At 42.0% G+C, this 20,417-nt stretch overlaps 1 protein-coding gene across 2 annotated transcripts in view; it reads right to left on the bottom strand.

Moving 5' to 3' along the window:
• tcf7l1b (transcription factor 7 like 1b) overlaps positions 1–18,609 on the bottom strand; it is a 32,624-nt gene extending 14,015 nt beyond the window's left edge. The window contains exons 1-3 of one of the 2 annotated variants that reach the window (XM_042422282.1): positions 17,565–18,609; positions 17,366–17,438; positions 17,130–17,257 (exon numbers count right to left, since the gene is read on the bottom strand). In XM_042422282.1, the coding sequence (XP_042278216.1) occupies positions 17,130–17,257; positions 17,366–17,438; positions 17,565–17,750 (387 nt within the window). In that variant the 5' untranslated portion in view covers positions 17,751–18,609. The remainder of the gene's footprint in view (positions 1–17,129; positions 17,258–17,365; positions 17,439–17,564) is intronic. The other variant, XM_042422283.1, reaches the window with a different exon arrangement.
• Positions 18,610–20,417: the final 1,808 nt, after the last annotated feature.

Genomic DNA, 20,417 nt, shown 5'->3' with positions numbered 1-20,417 from the left:
TATATATAAATGGAAAGCTTTTGTCTACTTTTCAGAAGTTGGTGCAGGATAAATGATGACAAACAAGCAAACTGGAGGAGCCATGTATTCAGGTTTTGATTTTTAAAACTTCATTCCTCACTCAGGATTTGTAAGGAGGAAGGAAGCTTGGATGGCTGCGGGTTAAAAATGGAAAAGACATTATAGCAGGAGGGGGAAAAGGGAGAGGAGGGAAAAAAAAAAAAAAAAACATTTTCAGGAATGAGTTTGTCGGAGCAGGCAGAGGGTATTGTTTCCTGACAGCTGGGGTCCAACAGAGCACCGAGGCAGGGGGAAGGGGACCCTTTTTCCCTTCGAAAAGGGGGGAAATTCTTGGAGTTGACATCAGCCCTCTTCATTTTCACTATACTGCTCAAGGCTGAATCGTAGGTTCCAACTAATGGGCCCAAGTCCATACAACTGTCAGGAGGCAGTTGCTTTTAGAGGCTGCTAGCTCCCTATTGAAACTTTACTCTGCTGTGTGCATGGTGCCTAATGAATGCTACTCTCTGGAGAGAAAATCCAAAACAATGCAGTTTTCTCTGTCTAATCTATGTCAATCATGAGCCCTTCCACAAATGAAACAAGCGCTATTGTGAGCGTTTGGTCTAGCCTGAGCCGTGCCCACCCCAGCTCTCCCACCCAATCCATCCCTTATTTGACAGCTTCTGCCAGGACTGAGGAACATGCCTCCAGGCACTTTTTTCTGAGCACCTACTTTTCTTTTAATTGCCAGTGTGCCCTATGGAGCAACTGTTCACACACTACCCGCAACATCCAGCCAGGTAACGCCAGCCGCACACTGTCACATTAGCTGCTAGGCCTCTAACAGTCTGGACTACAGCAGCACACCACTTACTAACACATGGAAGGGGGGGAGGGAGGGTGTTTGGGTATATGAGTTGTTTCAGGAAACAAAAGGCAAAGGATTGTGGGCCATGCTGCTCAGCAAAAACTTTCTCAGTGTTACAGTGAAAGAAAGAAAAAACCCACAAGGGAAGTGTAAGAAAAAAAAGTTAGGGCAGTTGAAGAAGAGCCAGCATTTAATCCAAATAGTTGTGACATGACTTAAGTGATATTAAATGTTTGTAAAAGACTAATCAGCAATTACATTTGAAATAAAGTGCAAGACATTTAGCAGTGATTCATATATGCCCTTATTTTATTAGAAATGAATACAATTTGAACAGACATATGGTCGGGGCCCATAGCAGTGTCTGTTTCAGCATGGGAGCTGGAAGCTCTGGTAAATAGACTCGGACAGAGTACTGAAAGAAATGTGTAACTAAAGTGAAGTTTAGCTGATCCATTTTCATCGTTCTCTAATTGTCTTCCAGCCTTCCCTGCTGCCTCCAACACTCAGAATAGACATCAGTAGAATGTGCTACTTTTACAGGACCCAGATGCGACAAAGGTGGCAGCGATGCCACTGAAATTTTCCAAAAAGCTACACTGGAGCCCTTTGGTTTTTCGAACAGAGAGAATACAACATATGCTCTGGGGCATGTGGTCTGCCAGAGCTGGGTTCTAATTGTTACATTGCTCTCACAGAGCAGAGGAAAACACAGCCAGGAGTCTTTGTCATCTCTGAAGTGTGTGGTGCCATACTGCAGGCCAACATCAGAGCACGGAGGAGAGACAGATGTCTGGACATTTGCTGTCAAAACTAAGTCAGACTCTCTGCCAAAGGGACATAAAAAATTCCAAACTTCGCTAGCAACTATCTGCCTACTTCAAAATTCACACAGCACTGACAAGTCATAACGACTGTCAGTCACACAAAAAGTAAAGTCAAATAAAGCAATAAGCCACAAGAGGCCGCTCCGCGTCGTCCCTAACAACGCCCCTTAGCTGTTACTACATATACCTGGCAAGGTTTCATAAAATAAACACACTGCAACAAAAAATGCGATCATTTATTGATAACAAATAATCATTCTTCCGCCCAGCAATGTACTTCTTCAGCAACATTTAGCAGAGCGGTTGCCAAGCAACACACAGACGCAGTGGAAAGCATGCTAATCAGGCTAGTCAAGCATGCTTAAAGATCGGGGTGATTATTAACATTTATCTGGATATCGCCATTAATAGTGCAATTGTTGAAGTAGTGTTAAATTATGTTAATGCTCCTCTTCTCTGGTACAGGTGTGTTTTGATTCCTCCTCTATCATGTCTATCCCTTTTCATCACTCATCCACACTTAGCTCACCCACTAAATAAATATTCACAAGAAAATCTGACATTTTGAAACAATTTGTATAGGTGATTCATTGGCACAGTCATTTGTAATGCTGTCCCAGATGTGTGTTTGTAGAGTATTTTACAACAGCCTCGAACGAGGCTCAGCCAATCATCATCAAGGACCAGAAATATCTGTTTTATAATATACTATTATTATACAATAATATTTGTAATTGTATAGGAACATAATTTGAATACCAACATTTCTCAACTATAGGAAAAGACGGATACTCTTAATAACTACGACCATCTAAAACAGATTACTTGTTATTGCAATATGCCAAAATGCACTGAATCAATCAGTCAGGGGCAAACAACTAGAAAAAGTTAAACAACAAATAAAAGAGTGAATATGTATAAAGTGGCAGCTCATACTAAAATGCTTGTGAAATGGTTTTGCCTAACTTGTGGTGAATAGCAGAGCAGCAGGAATGCCTCCAGGGATCGCTCCAGCAGATAATGTCAATCACCAACTGTGTGCAGAGCCCCTCCCCATTGTTTTCTTTTACCCCCAACAGAAAACAAATGGGCCACACAGCTTGCTGTTTGGCTGAGGTGTTAATTACCGTCCCCCTGCCCATATGAACAGCAACTCCAGACAATAGCCCCGTCGGGCCCCTATACAACTGTCCCTCCCTGGTTTGCTCTGCAGATATCACCTATCACTAATATGCGGGGCCATTGACACCTCAACCTGATCTATGCATGAAACACAATCAAAAGCTCTCAGGACAAAGACAATGTGATAAGTAGCCCCCGCCTTGTCTAAGAGTTTGCATTAAGATTCATTGTTTACCAACATTAGAGGCAATTACACTGACAATTCTTAAGCAAACCTCGGCAGTCATTGTGCTAATTAGTGTGTAATTGATGGGGAAACAACAAGCGGCTCAGCTGGTCAGACTTGCAGTGCACTATTGGGCCACTGCAATTTTTCTGAAAGGCAACCATGCCCTATTATCCTTTTCACTGTGGAGTAAGTAGATTAGTGAGGGAGGAAGTTATTAATTAAAGCTATCTACAAAGAAGGTATAAAAAGAAGGGAACAACAAACATATTTTGGTGACAATGCAGGAGATGTAGACACCCTGTATCATTTTTGTGCTTATTAGCGCAGTAACTTTTGTCTCCCTGCATTTATTTAGATGCAGTAGGTTTTTTAAAATAGACTCTGTAAACACGAGCGCTCATAACTATCAGAACTACTTTTGTACTTTTGTCTTTCAGCGCATCACTCAACTTTCACATACAGCCCACACTCACAGTTTACATTATGTTAACCCCGAGAAGCCCGTTGAGAAGCCCGTGGACCTGCAGTGGAGATAGCATACTGCTAATGGCGACCACATTTGAAGTGTCCATTAGCCCATAGAGGAATGAAGTTAAGTGACTATGACAGGGGCACTCCCTCAGTTTGCCGGGCCTCTATTGTGACCTGGTTGGTCGTCCTGCACTCTTATTCACAGCCAGTAAAAAACTGGGTCAAAGGTCAGACATCCAGAGTGCTGTGGTTTCTATGGTAACGTGGCCTATTAAGGCCAGGCTCATTGGCCTCTTAACATGCTCTTGTACACAAAAGAACTATTAGTGCAAAGAGGGAGTGAGGAGAGTGAAGAGGGGAGGCAGCGTGAGGGAGGTCCTAACAACACAGCTTCTTCAAGATGGTTACACACTCTGCCCGCAGCTCCATCCATGTCTATATGTACCTTACAAAGATAGAGTTTAGAAGACACACAGTAGAAACTAATGTATATCTTGGTCATTTATTATTCCAAAATCAGACAAATATAGTGTGCTGCATGTAAAGTGTAATAGTCCACATTTCATCCTAAATATAACAGTTTTCCCGAGATTCAACTTTAAAAAATCTCAATGAGCGGTGGTGTCATGTGACAGCCTCATGCATATTCTGTACAAGGCCAAACTGGCCAGCAAACTGGGTTTATTTGAAAAGTCCTGGGAGTGAATTTACTGCTGTTTCAGTAATAAAACAGCATTAACAGAATACAAGGCCAAGATAAACCCCCACCCAAAAAGCTTCTTTAGCATTCTATCCCTGTGAGTTACGACTTCAGCAGAAGTTTGCATTTTTGCAACTCAAGCAATTATTTGTTTCAGTGTTTCTTTTTTCTTCTTCCTTTTGCGTGACATGATCCTGAGTTATTGCTTCCTGGATCCACGGCTTTAGAGCGTGATATCATGGAGCTCATGTGAGTCTTTAAATGAAGCCGTCATTGTTCTTATTCTGTCTGGTTGACTTTCAGGTAATTCTAATCAGACATAGTTAAAGAAAAGTTCTTTTACTGAGGTTAAAGTTAAGGAATAAGTGAGTAATTCTGCAACAGGCCATATAAAACTCACTGTATAATTAGACACACAAGAAAATAATTATGCATCTGGTAAGAGCAAGGCCATCTCATAAAGACAGAGCGGAGGGTGCGAAGCTATTCAAGTCAATTATGTGAAGTAAGTTATGTGGTTTCCCGTACCTGGGAGATCTGCTTTCAATTGTGACCCACTGCTCTGCTTAATGTCGATGTGATCTAATGTCAAGACAGGCTACACCTCCGATGTCAAGGATGTCATCCTTTTCCATGTCCTGTGGCATTGTTTGTCCAGTTGCACAGGAACACAATTTTTTTATTGTTTGGGGAGTAGCCTCGTTTCATTGAAATTCACAGCCGTAAACGTCGGTATAATTAACTCCAGAACACGAGGTGGTTACCCGTGGTTGGCTGGATGTTTACAGTAAAGCTCGACTTAGAAATCCAACAAATGTGTGCGCGTCTGTAGGTGTGCATCCAAGACTACGCCAATGACACACAAGTGAGACCTGAATTTTTCATTTATGACCAAACACAAATTGACTGGAGACAGCATGGGTTACCAATATAATACAGCGTTTCCTGCCAAGGCATTTAGGAGGCAATAATAAGTCCAGCGTGCACCCTCACACTAAACAGGGCAAATACCACAGCACACTAATCACTCCAAACTCTCAGTGAAAACATAAAAATAATCTTTTTTTTTTCTTCTTTTTCCAGAAATTGCAGATAAATATTTACCTCCAACCCCCCCCAAAAGAGTACATTTGAGTATGTCTGCTAAAAGTGTGTTTTTTTTTCTGACAGGGCACAGTGGGTGATTGTCTCTTTTTCTCTGAGTTTTTCTTGGCTCTCTCTTTTTTTTTTTTTTTTTTTAAACTTCCTAAGAGCAGCTGACAGAGGCAGGAGAGGCAATGAAGCATCTTGAAGGGAAAAAGTCAGTTTCGAAAAACTGAGGTGGGCATAAGTGGGTGTAGTGGAGAAGGCAAGAGAGGAAAAAAAAAAAAAAAAAAAAAAAGGGCCTAAATTAAACACATTTGTTTCTGCTCGCACATACCACAAGTCTTATGAAAACAGAGGGCTGATTGTGTTCACTCTGCAAGTCCCCCCCCCCCCACCCCACCCCTCTCCCTCCCTCCCCTCCTCTCTTCACCACCACCCAACACCACCCAGCTCCACACCCCCACCCCCCTGTCCTGAGCAGCAGCCCCTCCCCCCGCATGCACACACACAGCTGCCTGCAGATGCCTCCTGTGTTTGCTCTCTGGAGTGCGAGCACAAATCTCCAGACTTCTGGGCCCTGCCTCATCTCACTTTTTACTACCTGACATCCCTATCACCCCACTGCTAACCCCGCTCACTCCACTCTCCGTCTCCTCTCCGCCCTTCAGCTCTGTCCTACACTCAACCGCACACCACAGGTATGCTCCCCGACACTCAGGCCTGTCGCTCTGTGTCTGCAGGGACACAGAGACCGACTGTTCGAATCTTAACACACATCAACTATGAACGCTTTTAGAAACATTTAAGGATAGAAAATGTGTCATCTGCACCGAGAAGAGAAGAAAGATGTTACAGTTTTTTGTAAAAATAATCAAAATCAAAGCTCTGTTTCCAAATTAGACAAACAAGTAAAAAATAGACATTCTTGGGACTGGAAATAAACTCATTTGACATGTAATGCTCTGTTATTATCTAACCGAGTACGAAAATATTTTCAAAAGTGGATTCAAACTTCTACAATGTACGACACAGCGTCCAACTTACTACCATGACATTCCCCAGGATTAGTTATGCGTATTGTCAGCAGACTGCAGGGAGGTCTGGACAGGAGCCAAAGCATTTTTATACCTGAAACATTTGTAAAAGTCATTCCCTGCAATCTAGAGGCTTCATTTTCATCATGCTGCGCATAGTGATACGGAGCGCTAAATCATGATTGAGTGATCGCTTCGGCTATAAATTCAATTCCCGTTCACATCCAGGGCTCCTCTTACATGTCTGAAACTTTGCGAGGAATACATTTTCCAGTAAGAACGTATAGGTTTTCCAGGGTTGAATAAAGCTTTTGGAGGAGTCACAAGGCAGAATGAGGTTGGGTCATGAGGTCCCCCACGTCTTCAAGCTTCATCAGGTCCGATGAAAGCAAAACAATGGAGTAGAAAACATAAGCAAGGGAACTGTCAACCTCATGAGAATATTATTATTCACACAGTTTCAGAAGTTTTAAGGAACTAACATAGAAGCTGTTCCAGTTTTTTTAAGTTGCTCAAAAATGCCTCGACGACATTAACCAGACCACTGAGAACTCAAGGCTGGATATGCTATTTAAAACAATATATACAGCTGCTGCTATCTTTCAGTTTCAATACAATCTAATGAGAACAGCAAGGTGATTACGATCAGGGGCTGCTGTAAATATCAGATTCCCAGGGACAGAGTTTAGGAGAGGCCCCTTACAATTACACAGTATTCAGGAATGCAGAGCATGAACCACAGTAACAGGGAGCTGAAGACAAATGCTCACATCCCATTTTGGACGTTCGAGTATGGCTCACACTACACACTAGAGAAAAGGTTCACGAACGGCATAAAAGTAGGGAAAGTTTATCTTTCATGAGGAGCTGTGTCTATGAGCCCAAAATCTGCGCCACAATGCAACAAACTTATACTCGATCCAAACTGCACACTTCTGCAAACAATTAGTGTTAACCAAAGAACTGTAAGCTGCTCAAGAGAGCGAGACTGCGAAATAGAGAGAGAGAGAGAAAGAGAGAGAGAGAGAGAGACGGAGAGAGCGAAGGGGGAGTGACTGGAGAAAGAGAGGGGTGCTTGTGCACAATTACAGCAGGGATTTATGGCCTGAGAAACAATTTATAAATCACAGCGCCTGAGCTAATGTGCTCCAGATTGTTCTCCATGCAGCTGCAATTTTGGTCTGCGTGAAACGGCATAATAAACCTGGCTGGAGGACATGTTTGGGTGGTGGTGGGGCAGGGAGAAGTTGAGTTTGTGGGTGGGGGCTGACGAGGGTGAGGCTGTGGGCTCGCAAAGTTTTGGAGGTGTTTTGAACAAAGAACTTCTTTTTTTTTTTTTTTTTTAACAGCCGGGTGTTAGATTGGGTGCAGAGGTGCAGTTCTTAAATGTTGATGTTAACAGAGAAAGAGAGAATAGAAATATAAATTGTCAAATAATGCAAATAATACCGATTGAAAGATGTTTACTATGGTAACAGTGGTCCAACAAGGTAGCTGGACAGTAAAAAAACTTTTCCAAAACAAGAACTATATCTGAATAATTACATAAGTTTCCACTTAAAAACAATTGAAGTCTCGAATCCTCATTGTTTTATGGCCTCATTGTGAAACTGTGAACTACACCCTCATAATTACATCTTTGACATAAGTGAAAATTAATTTTAGATTATAATAAGAAGAGACAAATGTTGCAAACTGATCCCTTCATTGTGGCTGCAGGCTGGTGTGGAAGAAGGGATCGGATGTGCTGAGGGAAGCCTGGGCTTTTGTGGCCACTCAGCCAACTGGCCCTGAACCTTGACCTCTAACCCTTCACCCTGGGGGGCAAACAAAGCTCTGAGTGACATCTGAAACTAGACACTCTGTGGGGAGAGAGTGTCTGGACAGGACTCAAATAACCCCATTAACTCTGCAGAAAAGATTTATGGCTTTTTATTCTGCCCCTGCAAATCTCCAAAACCTAAGAGTCACACAGATCTGTCAAACATAATCGCGCAATTAGAGGTGTGCACTGAATTTTGTCGTGTTTACTTGCCAATGTCTCCATCTTGCATGAAGATAAACAAAAATGCTCCGTAATTAACGACTCCGAGTACACACATGCCTGCAGTTAAGTGTGTATCGAAATAAATTCTGCTTAATATGAACAACGTGAAGCTAATCTTCAGTTTTAGGAGACTCGCTGATGCATATTCACCAGCACCTCCATACAATGGATTACGTAAACAGCTCTGGCAGGGGTGTACTGTAAACAAAAACAGAGAGAAAAGTTGATGGTAAATGTGCTGCGGTGAATGCGAGCCTCCGTCGCCAGAATGCTGAAAGCCACTGTAGTATTTAAATCAGGCAAGGAGGGAGGAAGACTGGGCCAAGCATTCTGTAGCTCAGCTGTGAGGCTCTAAGCCGTTGCCCTAGGGTCTTTGTCCTGCCTTTCAGGGCAAGTCTGAGGTAGTCAAAGACCCTATTCATGACCGGTGCTCCCCCTGCCAACACACCCATACAGCCCCAGTCAAGTCAGCCGAGAGCTATAGAGCCTTCCCATTTCACACGAGAATCAGACCTGCCCCTAAAGCCTGCTTCAGGGATTTCCAATAGCCAGCCCCTCCAACCCATGTACAAATCAAACAAAAGGGCTCCTTGGCCTACTCCATGTCATATAAGGCTGATTAGATCTTTTTTTTCTAATGTAGCTACTCTAAATTTGAAGCAAATAAGTCAGTCACATTTGTAGGGATTTGGTATCTAGCCATGTAAATGGATGAGGGATTATGTCAGTGGAGGTGTGGAGCTGTCATCCAACCCTCCTACGTCCATCATTATTATTCTCCAAGACAAGATTCACCTGATGCGAATATATATTTACAGAAAGAGCGCGGCTAACTAACCCTAACCCTAACCCTAACCCTAACCCTAACCCTAACCCTAACCCAACTTGAGTATATCAAATGATAAAATCTGCCAACAAAGAAAACCTAATCATGGTGATCATCTGCGGCAGGCGCAAGGGGAATCCCGCTAGCGTCTTATGTCTGAGGAGCACAAGGCCCTCAACCACAGTCATTACTCATAACTAATCAAGAACATTACCTCATAATTTTAAATTGAGCAGATAAGGTTAGGAAAGAGTGATATCCTGTGGCTGAGTCCAAATGTAAAAATATCAGCCCATCAGTGGTTTCTGCTGTTTGTTCTAACAGGATCCACAAGTCTAGCTTGAGATAAGGAGGCTACACATTTTAGATGACTTGTGCCTTTGCTTGGCTTTAATCAAATTTGATGCTCCGCAGAACATTGTGACTCCTTAACAAGTACAATTGGTTTATGAGGGTAACTGAGGGAAGCAAGGGGCACCCAGAGGTTAAGTTATTATCAATATTGGGACAAGAAGCCCGATCTCATGGGAAATATGTGCTTATATGTATGAAAAGAGAAGTCTATTATTTGTGTGATTATTAACAAATGGTGACTTAATGGACTCATGCCCACTATTTATTTTTTTTCACATTTCACTGATTTGATTCATTTGATTAAAATCTTGGCATGACCAAAACCCTTGACCTTAACCTTAAAAATACATAATAAACACTTAACAAAATTAGTGTCACAGCAATTTTATAGTTATTCAACAAGTACACCAGTGTGTTATGTTATACAAGATATGTGTGTCACCTTTTGTAGATAATATATACTTTCTGAATGCCACAATGCAAACCACCATGACTCTAACAATAAGAAACAAATTGTTAATTAATAGCTGAGTTTAAGTCAAAGTTATTGCTGGTTTTACTGAGACTAATCAGTTATCTACATCTTATAAAAACCTTTGTAAATTCTATTTCAACCCCAGTCTTTAAACTGTTGGCTCATCACTGTATTTTAGACAAACTTATGGAACCACATCGTAACATGTGTCCTGTTCATATAAATGTATTAAACATGGAAAATTCCCTGTGGCTCCCTTTAAGATTTATGGAGTCAAACATACGATCCATTACATACATTACTTGTGTTTTCAGAGCCGGAGCTAAATTCAGATTACAGATGGCGCGTCAGTCTCATCAGTTACAGCTGTAAGTTTGGGTTTCATTCTTCATTTTTTTTATATTACTGAGTGGAAGAAAGATCAATACTGAAACATAAAATGTATTTAAAGTTAAAAGGAACCGTGGTCTATTACAAGGAAAGTAGTAATCTACATTAGCTAAGGCTAACCCAGTCAGCCATAAACTGGTTACGGTCTTTGTGCGGCTGGTCGCACGTGTATGCAGGTGCACTGTGTTGACGTGACATGCGTCTGTCAGGGGACATGAGCTGCACCAGCAGTCCAAACTTGCTCCACCATTACAGGACAAACTCAGTGGGAAGCAGCCAAACTGATTTATAACCTCAACATGAAGCACAGCTGCTCTGCTCACTGTCAACTAACCTCATCCTGGACGGATATCCATCCACTTCTTAATTTAGTATGACCACTACAACCTCGCTGATACTACGCACATACTGTACGACATGGCCTTTAGCGGTCCCCGCGCAGAGAGAAAGCATTTATATGCCCTGTATGTGAACTGAAGCGAAGCCCGATACAAATCTTAGTAGTACTGATGCTACATGTGCATGATCTGATAGCCTCCTGCTGATTGCTGATTGGGCTGTGACTGTACGGGAATGGTGAGGCGATGTGGTCGACGGTGGAGAAGCTGTGCTCTGTGGGAGACAGAATCCCTCAGATAAGTGAGTGCCTCAAGGTCTGGAAGCCGGCCCACCTCGGGATAACAGGCAAAGGAATAGCAGGACCCGTATCTGCCCCAGTTTATGCTCCCACCACATCTCATCAACAATCTCTCTCCTCTTGCCTGCTCTCTCTCTCTCCCTCTCCTGCTGCCTGCAGAGCTTAAACTGAAAACAGCTGCTTGGAATACCAGACTGATGAAACCCTGTTTAGAGCTTTTTCTTTTTCTTCCTGCTGTACAATCATGTTTTATTAGCATGGAGTGAAGCGTTTAAGGCACAATTATAGAGGGAAAACATTTCTTTATGTGAGCTAGTGGTTATGGCTGTGCAGCGGCCACATACACATACATGGGGCATCCCAATAGCACAGTTTACTGTCAGCACCCCCCCCTACTTATCAGTAAGATACAAGTAGGGCTACAACCAAGAAATAGTTTCATTATACATTACTCTACTTTCGATAGAACGTCAAAATCAATGACAAATGCCGATCAAAAGTTACCAGAGAAATGATGACACACAATTTCAAAAAGCAGTTTCAGACATGTCATGTTTGAGTTTTACAGAATTTGACTATTAATACAAAGAAATATCTGATTCATTTTCTTCTAACTTGATTCATTTCAAGACTGTAGTCACCTGGGAGCAAGACAGACTACCCAAACCTCCTGATAAATCCAGAGGTCCACCCTCCCCCCACACTTGCACAAGGCGTCCAGGTTAATACCACAGAACAGACATGACTAAGCTGGTATTCACATGACATATGATACGTGTCTCCATCTCCCACACCTCCGTCTCCCAGAGCTTCAATTTGTGGCAGAAACCTTTTTTTTTTAACTTTTTTTTTTGATAATTAGCAGCTGTGGATGACTGCAGATAGCCGGCTTTGGATTTCCATTGCTTTAACCTCAACTCCTGTGACTCTTAAGTCCCATAATAGCTCAACCCTACAGTGACCATCCACTTCACAAAGACTCTTGTCCTTCGAAAGGAGACTGACAACACAGAACATGTGCAGACCTGATGACATGAGTTTTCTGTTGTTAGGCAGTTGAACCAACATGGTGTACAACACGTCTTCAAACTGTTTCAAGGCTGTAAAGAAAAGTCGAGATTTTGGTGTGAACTCAGGTGAGTTGGAGACGTTCACCTTTGGATAAACGTGCGAAACACACGTCAAACAAACACGAGTTCGTCCAAAATGTTCACAGGGAAAAGCAAGGTATCGAAAACCCAAACTGCGCAGTATCTCTGGCCAAAGATAGCAAATGAGAAAAACACATAAATTGATAAAAACACATTTGCACACATATTCGTCTTGGCACATCAAAGGGATTCATTGATGTCACTGAACATGGGGAGTCTGCGGCTGGAGAGGATAGATGTTGGTTATCCTTTCCTCAAAGGGTACTGAGATGCTCCTGATGGGCCCTGCGCTAGAGAAGCCAGAGAGCACTATAAACAGAATTTCTAATGTCAGGCGGGCGGGTGGGTGGGTAGGTAGCGAACTAGCAGGCTATGGGGTAGCGGGAGGAATTGACGCCAGCTCATGCTTTCCACAGAGACCAAAGAGGGAAGGATACAGACCAGGACTGACACCATTTCACACACTTCTACACAAGTGCGGTTAGGAAATGAGCATGAGCATCCCCGGCCTGAAAACGCAAACGCCAAAGCGTGTTCCCATAAAAATCCAGAAAGAAAGATTTTATGGGAAGCTACTCAAGCTGCAGAATATAAAAAAAAGCATATTCCCTCCAGTTATGACATCTACTGATATGTTGGTTACACAGTGAGTGATTTATACATGTAGAGGCATATAAAGTGGAACATTTGTAACATGTTATGGCAATATAATCACCACTATAAACTGCTTTGGTTTGTGTTGCACTAATTAGACTTGACTGTGATTACCCCTGTGCAATATAAAAGTAATTGCTGAGACATTTGAGTGTAATCAATTGAAATGCTCATATTTTGAAAAGTAAAAAGTACATCTCCTCCCTTTTAAACTCAATCATGATCAATTAGATATTTCAAAACATATATTTTGCCAAATTTATTTTAATTTCCTCAAACCTAGCAATAAGTTCATTATCAAATCACTCCAGGCAAGAGCTCTCAGCCAGCGATGGCATTTCTGCGGTTGCTGGCGATCTGTTTTTAATTGAACAGTGCCACTAAATTGATGTAGATGTGTTTGCCTTTGAAGAAAAAACCTTTTAAAAACTATAAACCCAGTCAAAAATGTTAGCTCTGTTGACACAGTGCTTGGTTGAAAAAATATTTGCGCGCTAACATTCAGATTACTTGCAGCAGCGGAATACAACACTGAGGGTTGTCAGAATGTGAGCCCTGTACACTGTTCCCTCTGTTGCGAAGTATCCACCTGAACGCCCCTCCGCCACCTCCCCCCTCACCCTCACAGACTTTACACACACAAGTGTGCAGCACGCATGGATGCATGTGTGCACGTACACACACGTATATAGCCTATGCGCCGAGGTGAGTGAAATGCCGAAGTTGAGCGACCTGATGAAAAGACAACTCCACACAAACAGCGTTTGCTTATGCAGGGAGAGGTCCTTTTATTCATTGGGACAATGTCTGTGTTGACTTTTCTTTGTCTGCACATTTTTAAGCACCAAAAGCTGCAGAAAGAATGGAAAAAAAGAAGTCAGAGAGGCATGCAATTGTAGCCACTGACATGTTCAGACTTATACAAGCTCTCCATTCATATCTGGATCTCAAACCATTTTTCTATTCAACAATCATGCTCGGGAGTTTGAGTGTCCCACTGTGTATTTGATGAAGATATATTTGAGCGGCTAACCTTGCTCTCGCTTACTTGCCACCTCTCACACACAAGAGGCATTTCACTCTTTAGTGACGACGACGATGATGTACTCGCAGAGTTATCTAAAAGTGCTGATGAAGCTCACAGCGGTGGCGTCAAGCGGAGTGCATGTCCACCAATTAAATCTGACACTGACCTGTCACTACAGGAACAATGCAGCGATAATCACATCAATGAATCGACAAACAACAAGCTGGATTTGTCGGCCTGACTTCGTAGGAAAAAAACCTCCACCCCGCAGCAGGCAGAAGTCTGGTGGAACATCTCTCAAAACATAAAACCTCCTCCTCAGCTCTCGGTGGATTACAGTGGAATGTCAGCTCTGAGCAGGCTTTAAATCAGTTATGCTTGGCCCTCGGGGGAACTCTGTGCTGATCCCATGTAGGCCTGTCTCTCATTGCTCATGATAGGGTTGCCACATCCAAATTTAAAAGTTGGGCCTCAAATCCTTCATCGTGTAGCGCATCGTGGAGTGAAATCACTGCCTGATTCTTGAGCAACTGTGTTCTTTAAAATACTGACATGTAGTATACTGCTTTCAAACTGCACAAAAGTACTGAGATGACAAACCAGAAGGGGGAGTTGTAAATAGATACATTCAGGAAATATAAAAATGAATGCCTCTCTCTCACACACACACATTGTTGTATCTATATAATTACAAAAAAAAATCTTTACATCATGCTGAAAGCTATGAAACTGCAGCTTTCCACCTGGAAATGAACACAGTGGATTTTGTTGCCTGGCATTAATCAAATGATCTGTTTGAGAGACATAACTTTTAAGTGTCTCATGCAGCACAAGAACAACCACATACCACACCACACTCACAAAACAAATCTGTAAGTCCCAACAAGGCTTTCTAAGACACACAATATAATAAACTGTTTGCAGTGTCTCAACAACACAAATAAATTTACCCTGTGGGCAAAGTTTTATCTCACAGGCCAATCAGTATATTCCACATAAGTGTGCATGATAAATGTAACTGTAGGGCTCATTAGTTAAACAAAGTTGTTGGCCAGATGTGGGTGCGGGCTACTGCTAAATATCATCCAGTAAATCTGACTACATTGAGTTTCATCCACAGGTGTAAACAAACCAAACCCCCGAGTTCGAGCCTTAAAAAGGCACTAAGCCGAACCTCTCATCCATCAAATTCACTGCATTCACGCTAAGTAACGAGCACACTCTGCAATATGGAGACCTTAAGTATGCCAGCTATTGTCTGTCCGCTTGTTTTCTGACATGGCGATGATTGACGCGGTCAGCTCACTCTGTCCCATTGACCTCATTCTTTTATTTTCTGCAATATGTAGGATTTAAGCTCTGAATTTCAAATCCTCACCGATTATTTGTTACTTTGCCTCAAGCAACAAGAACAGCCGTTTTTAATTTTCATCTTTGTTTTCCTGGACAAAACATAAGGAAGTGAGAGGCTTTCCTACCAGAGACACAACAGACAAAACAAAAAGACAAGATAATGAACAAGTAAAAAAAAAAAAAATCTGTCATTGATTCCTGACTGATTACGTGTGCTCCTTGATTATATAAAAAACATCTGCTAATGTTTCCAACTAAAAATCCTGCAACACAATTGAAGCAATAGAAGAGAAGAGCATTAATTACAGTGCATATTTATCTCTGACATTATTCCTGCAAAACTCTGGTGGCCAAACCAAACAAGACAGACCATCTACAAGTTGGTATGTATCACCTAGTGTGAGCAAAGTAGCCATTTAGTTAATGAGCCCCAATGGAGACCTCCAATGAAGCCATCAAGACTGCTCAGAATAACAATGGTCAACTAACGCCTTTCTAATTGAATGGAAGGTACAGGGAGGCGAGGGGAGTGGGCCTGGAACAGTGAAAAGAAGACAGAAAAAAAAAAGAAGGGAGGAGGGAGGCGGGTGGGGGTCTTTTCAGTCAGATGCCTGCCAGGCCTTAACGAAAGTACTTGTTTTTTGGGGGGATGTGACAAGGATTGGGGGATGGACGAGCTCTGAGGAACACAGCTCTCCAGCAGGGATTATTTAAAGGAAGTTTGCATAATCCCATTTAAAATGTATTTTATAGCATGCTAAATATTGTTGGTAAAATCACCTAAAATCTTGCATGTCTCTGTGAAATTGGGATTTTTCTCTCTTTTACCTTAGTGTGAATGAGCTATATTTTAAATGTTACTACATTAGCAATGTTTGCATCATTGCTAACTGGTGTGACATTATTGTAAGATTAATCAATCAATTGTAAAGGCATGTTTTGATATGTGATATTTACAGCAGTGCAGCATTATACTTAATCATAATAACGCTTTACCAGCTAATAAACCAATGCAACAACTGCCATTAAAGGTTATAAGCCCTTAACAGCTTCATGGACAGCTGATGGGATGCAACAAATTACAACCAGTAAATCAGCAACACTTACTTAAGACTGTCAACCTTATCTAGACTTTTAAAAAGGCCCTGGTCATCGACTGTCATGGACACTGCAGGGAAATGCCACCCATGTGTGTCAAGGCAAGGTATTACATTGTTGTTACTGTGGGATATGACTTCAGAAACCTCTTTTTTATGATTTCTTCTGCAGATAATGTGTGCAAAAAAAGCCTGCAGGGTGTAAAATACACTCTGTCGATAGTTACTAGCCTGCAGACAAAAGAGCTGTCTCCCTTAAAAGCACCCTGAATACAAAAAAAAAAGCAAAGCAATCTTGTGGAAGTGGCCACACATAAAAATATCTCGCAATGCTAAAATACATTTTAGAAGAATGCTAGGCTCCATGTTGCAATACATAAGTCCATAGTGGAATTATAATGATAGTACAAGACATAAAAGCAGCTTTAGGAAGACATGGTCACTATAATCAACATCCAGCATGTGTGCTGCTGCAGTGTATTTTCGATAAGGAATTGCCATAAATTATCCCAAACAAAAATATACATTAATGTATCTGAACTTTGAGCAGAATGATAAGTTGTCAAACGCAACCCTTGTCGAGGGTGGATGGCAGGGAGACATTTATATCCCCAAAAAGAACAAAGAAGTAGTTAGTACTCCTTGAGAGGCCACTCGGAGGGAATATGGCGGTCTGGCAGCGCACACAGGAACTTTTACGCACGGCCAAAGTTTTTTGGAGAGTGCGACAGAGCACAAGACAGAGGGTGAAGACTAACGCATCCACATGGGCACTTACTGTTCTTGCACTCGGAGACAGTGAGCCGTTGGATAGGTAGGGATTGGTGAGGTCTGGGATCATAAGAAACGGGTAACCAGGATAGTGAGGACTCTTAAAAAAGCCACCATCTTGCTGCCTTCTCAGTGCTGCAGGGATAAAGAAAAGTCGTATGTGAGGGTTAATAAAGGCAGAAAAGCAACACAAATGCCAGCTTAAGTACACAGAGCACCGATAATTTTCTCCTTTTTTTTTACCTTCACCGAAGTAGTCTCTTGTTTTCTCATAACTTTCTGAGTCGGGTCTGGTTTGGGGGCGCCTCTCTGCTTGCTGACAAGGGGAGAATATACACACGGAGTAGGGAAGAAACTATTGAAACTTTCAACACCATTAAAAGCACGTTTCTCTTAATGCTGAGCCGTGTGTGAGGAACATTATTTAACACGCAGTCCTTACCTCTGAGTCTGACGAGCTGCTGTTGTTTTCCGACTCGTTCACTAAGGAGGATTTCACATCATCCAAATCCCTTTCCGCGGATACGTTTTCGGATATCTTTTCCTCCTGCTCCCCTTCGTCTTTGAAAGATATCATTTCATCGTTGGCCCCCAAATCGTCCCCACCACCTCCGTTCAACTGTGGCATTTTTGCAGAGCAAAGAGGAGTATCGAGAGGAGGAAAAACAATCGCTAGAACAATTGACTTTTTTTTTTTTTTATCAGATCAGTGTAGTCCAAACGAGTCACTGGAGTAACAAACTATCTACAAGAAACTGTTCATTTTTCTCAGAAGTCCCTTTTTATCCTCTGGACATGATCCATGACGAGTCTCGCAATAATCCACAGTAGAAGTTACAACAGGGACTCTGATTGAAAATATCGATGGATATTTGGCGTCGGTTGCCGGATGCGCAGTAACTTGGCAAAGTTTCGTCTCCTTCGCAGCTTGTGGACAACTTGTGGCCCCTGTGTGTGTGTGTATGTGTGTGTGTGTGTGTGCGTGTGTTTGTATGTGTGTGTCTCCTTGTTGTGCTGCTGAGGAATGGGATCTCCTCCTAAAGAGCCCAGGGACCACATAAACTACAGTCCGAGCGACCGAGAGGTTACTCAAGAACAAGAAACACGTCCGATTTCATCTCCTAATATCCATGTGTAAGAAAACAATGGCTCCAGCGAGCAGCAAAAAAAAAAAGAAGAAAAAAAAAAGAAAAAACACGAGACGGTCAGGCTGCAGTTTTCTTCACTTCTGACTCGCTTGCTTCCCACAGAAGTTTAAACCCACGCTTCGCTGTTTTCCTGGCGAGCGATAAACTCGGAAAAACTATAAAAGCCAAATAAAACCCGGTGCAGAAGTGGTAGATTTTCAGCTGGACGCAGTCGCCCTTCCCTCCACATTGCTGCCGGGGAATGCGCCCTGAAAACTACTTGGTTGTTCAAGTGGAAGAAAAGCGCAGCCCGTTCGTCCGTAGAGGAGGAGTTTGCATTGAAAACCGACACTTCATTCACCACCATGTAGATCAGCTATTCTTAACCCTCAAGCCACCAATGCACAGTTCACCACACCACAAAACACAATGAACAGCGAGTAGAGCTCCAAGCCATGCTGACTATACAGTAACCAAATATTATATAAATTATTATTACCATCATATTTATTATAATTATTATTAAAAGCAGGAAGACACGTCGCCATCAAAATGATTCCGTCTTATCCGTCATTGCAATTAAATTATGAGAATGAGCGCAATTGACGTTTCCCCTAATTGTGTTTTATTAGCGTCAAAGTAAACTTGAGCAGCAGACATGTGGTGCGTCCTGTTGATATCTACAGTACTGTCGAGGCAAACACCAGAGACCACACTGCCTCCATCTGTGTGAAAATGACAGGCCCAGGTTCAGTGGGAAAGTCATAATTACACGCTGCCATGTAAATTGCATGTCTGTGTGTCCTGAAACAATACGCTGGGAAAGACAAAGCGCCATAACACCTGGGATAAGCGTGGCCCATTATGGCTCAACTATAGGCATAGATAGAGTGAGGCAAGCCTCTGAACATCCAGGCCTTGTATGACAGGACCAGCCTTCTCTGTAGTCTGAAATATTGTACATGGCCCCATTGTTGTTTTGAGGAACAGGATTGGAGGCCCAGTTTTGCAAGCAGTCTTGGAAGAACAAGGGAAGTGGTCACAACTATTTTTTTTTAGTTCCTGTGAAGTAACACACACATAAATCATAATTGTGACTTAGAGATGTGTTTTCATATGCACGAAAAAGAGATATTTGCTCACAAAGCACTAAAAGTTGCAAAGTTTTCCAAGGTGTAACAATAAGATAGCTGTTATTCATGTGTCCCTTCAATTTTATTCTTTTAAAACATTTTCTTACTCCATACTTCACATTTTCCAGTCCAAGTCCAATGGACTTCTCTTTGGTTCTGATGCAATTCGACAGGCTTCCCCTGTATGAGAAAAGAATTCATTGATGTTGTCGACTGCGTGTCAGCAAGCTGAGGGTTGACTGACAATTCAGCTGTGTCTCCACGGGCCTCATTAGATCCCCACTCCTCCTGGGTGTTTGTGTGTGTGTGTGCACGTCAGTGTGTGTATTTGTATTCAGTTAAAAGCAACATAGTATAGTCGCATCTCTATGAATTGCATGCAGGGTGGTTATGGATAGTGTGCTTCTTGTACACAGAAATACACGTTTGTACTCGCATGCACACACGCAGGTGAATATTTGCCCTCAGGGCAACACATCATTGTTTTTCTGGTCTACAGTATATGCAGAGAATGTAACAGAATGCATTTTCCAAGTGATGCTCATACAAGATGTGTATTTTAATCATCCTAATGTAAGATCCAGCCCCCTCGTTTGTCATTGAACTAAAGTTTTCTCCTCTTAAAACAAACACAAAACCGATCAACTACAGAATCTGTTCTAAATATATCACATGTCAGAGATGTAACGGACTCTGTATGTCCCAGCAGGTGTAATTACAATTATTCAGTGCTCATGCACCATAGCCTTATGAATGATTAATAAAGAAATCAAATATTAAAACAAGTCAACACAGAAAAATAATAATCACATGCATAAAGCAGTTGCTGAACAGGAATATCTCTTAAACACTGACACTTCTCACACATGCATAAGTTTCAGCACTGTGCTATTAAGCACCGTTGGCATGCAGTAAACATACCGTATTTCACAGTACGTTGTAACAGCACAGTGAGATATAACACTTTTGTGATAAATAAAAAAAATCCAGTGTATCTGGAAGGTTTTATTCCAAAGTGAGAAAGCCATCATTTCA

Source organism: Thunnus maccoyii, chromosome 9 (genome assembly GCF_910596095.1).
Source record: "Thunnus maccoyii chromosome 9, fThuMac1.1, whole genome shotgun sequence".
In the NCBI taxonomy this organism is placed as follows: Eukaryota; Metazoa; Chordata; class Actinopteri; order Scombriformes; family Scombridae; genus Thunnus; species Thunnus maccoyii.
This window is presented reverse-complemented; position numbering and strand designations above follow the sequence as displayed.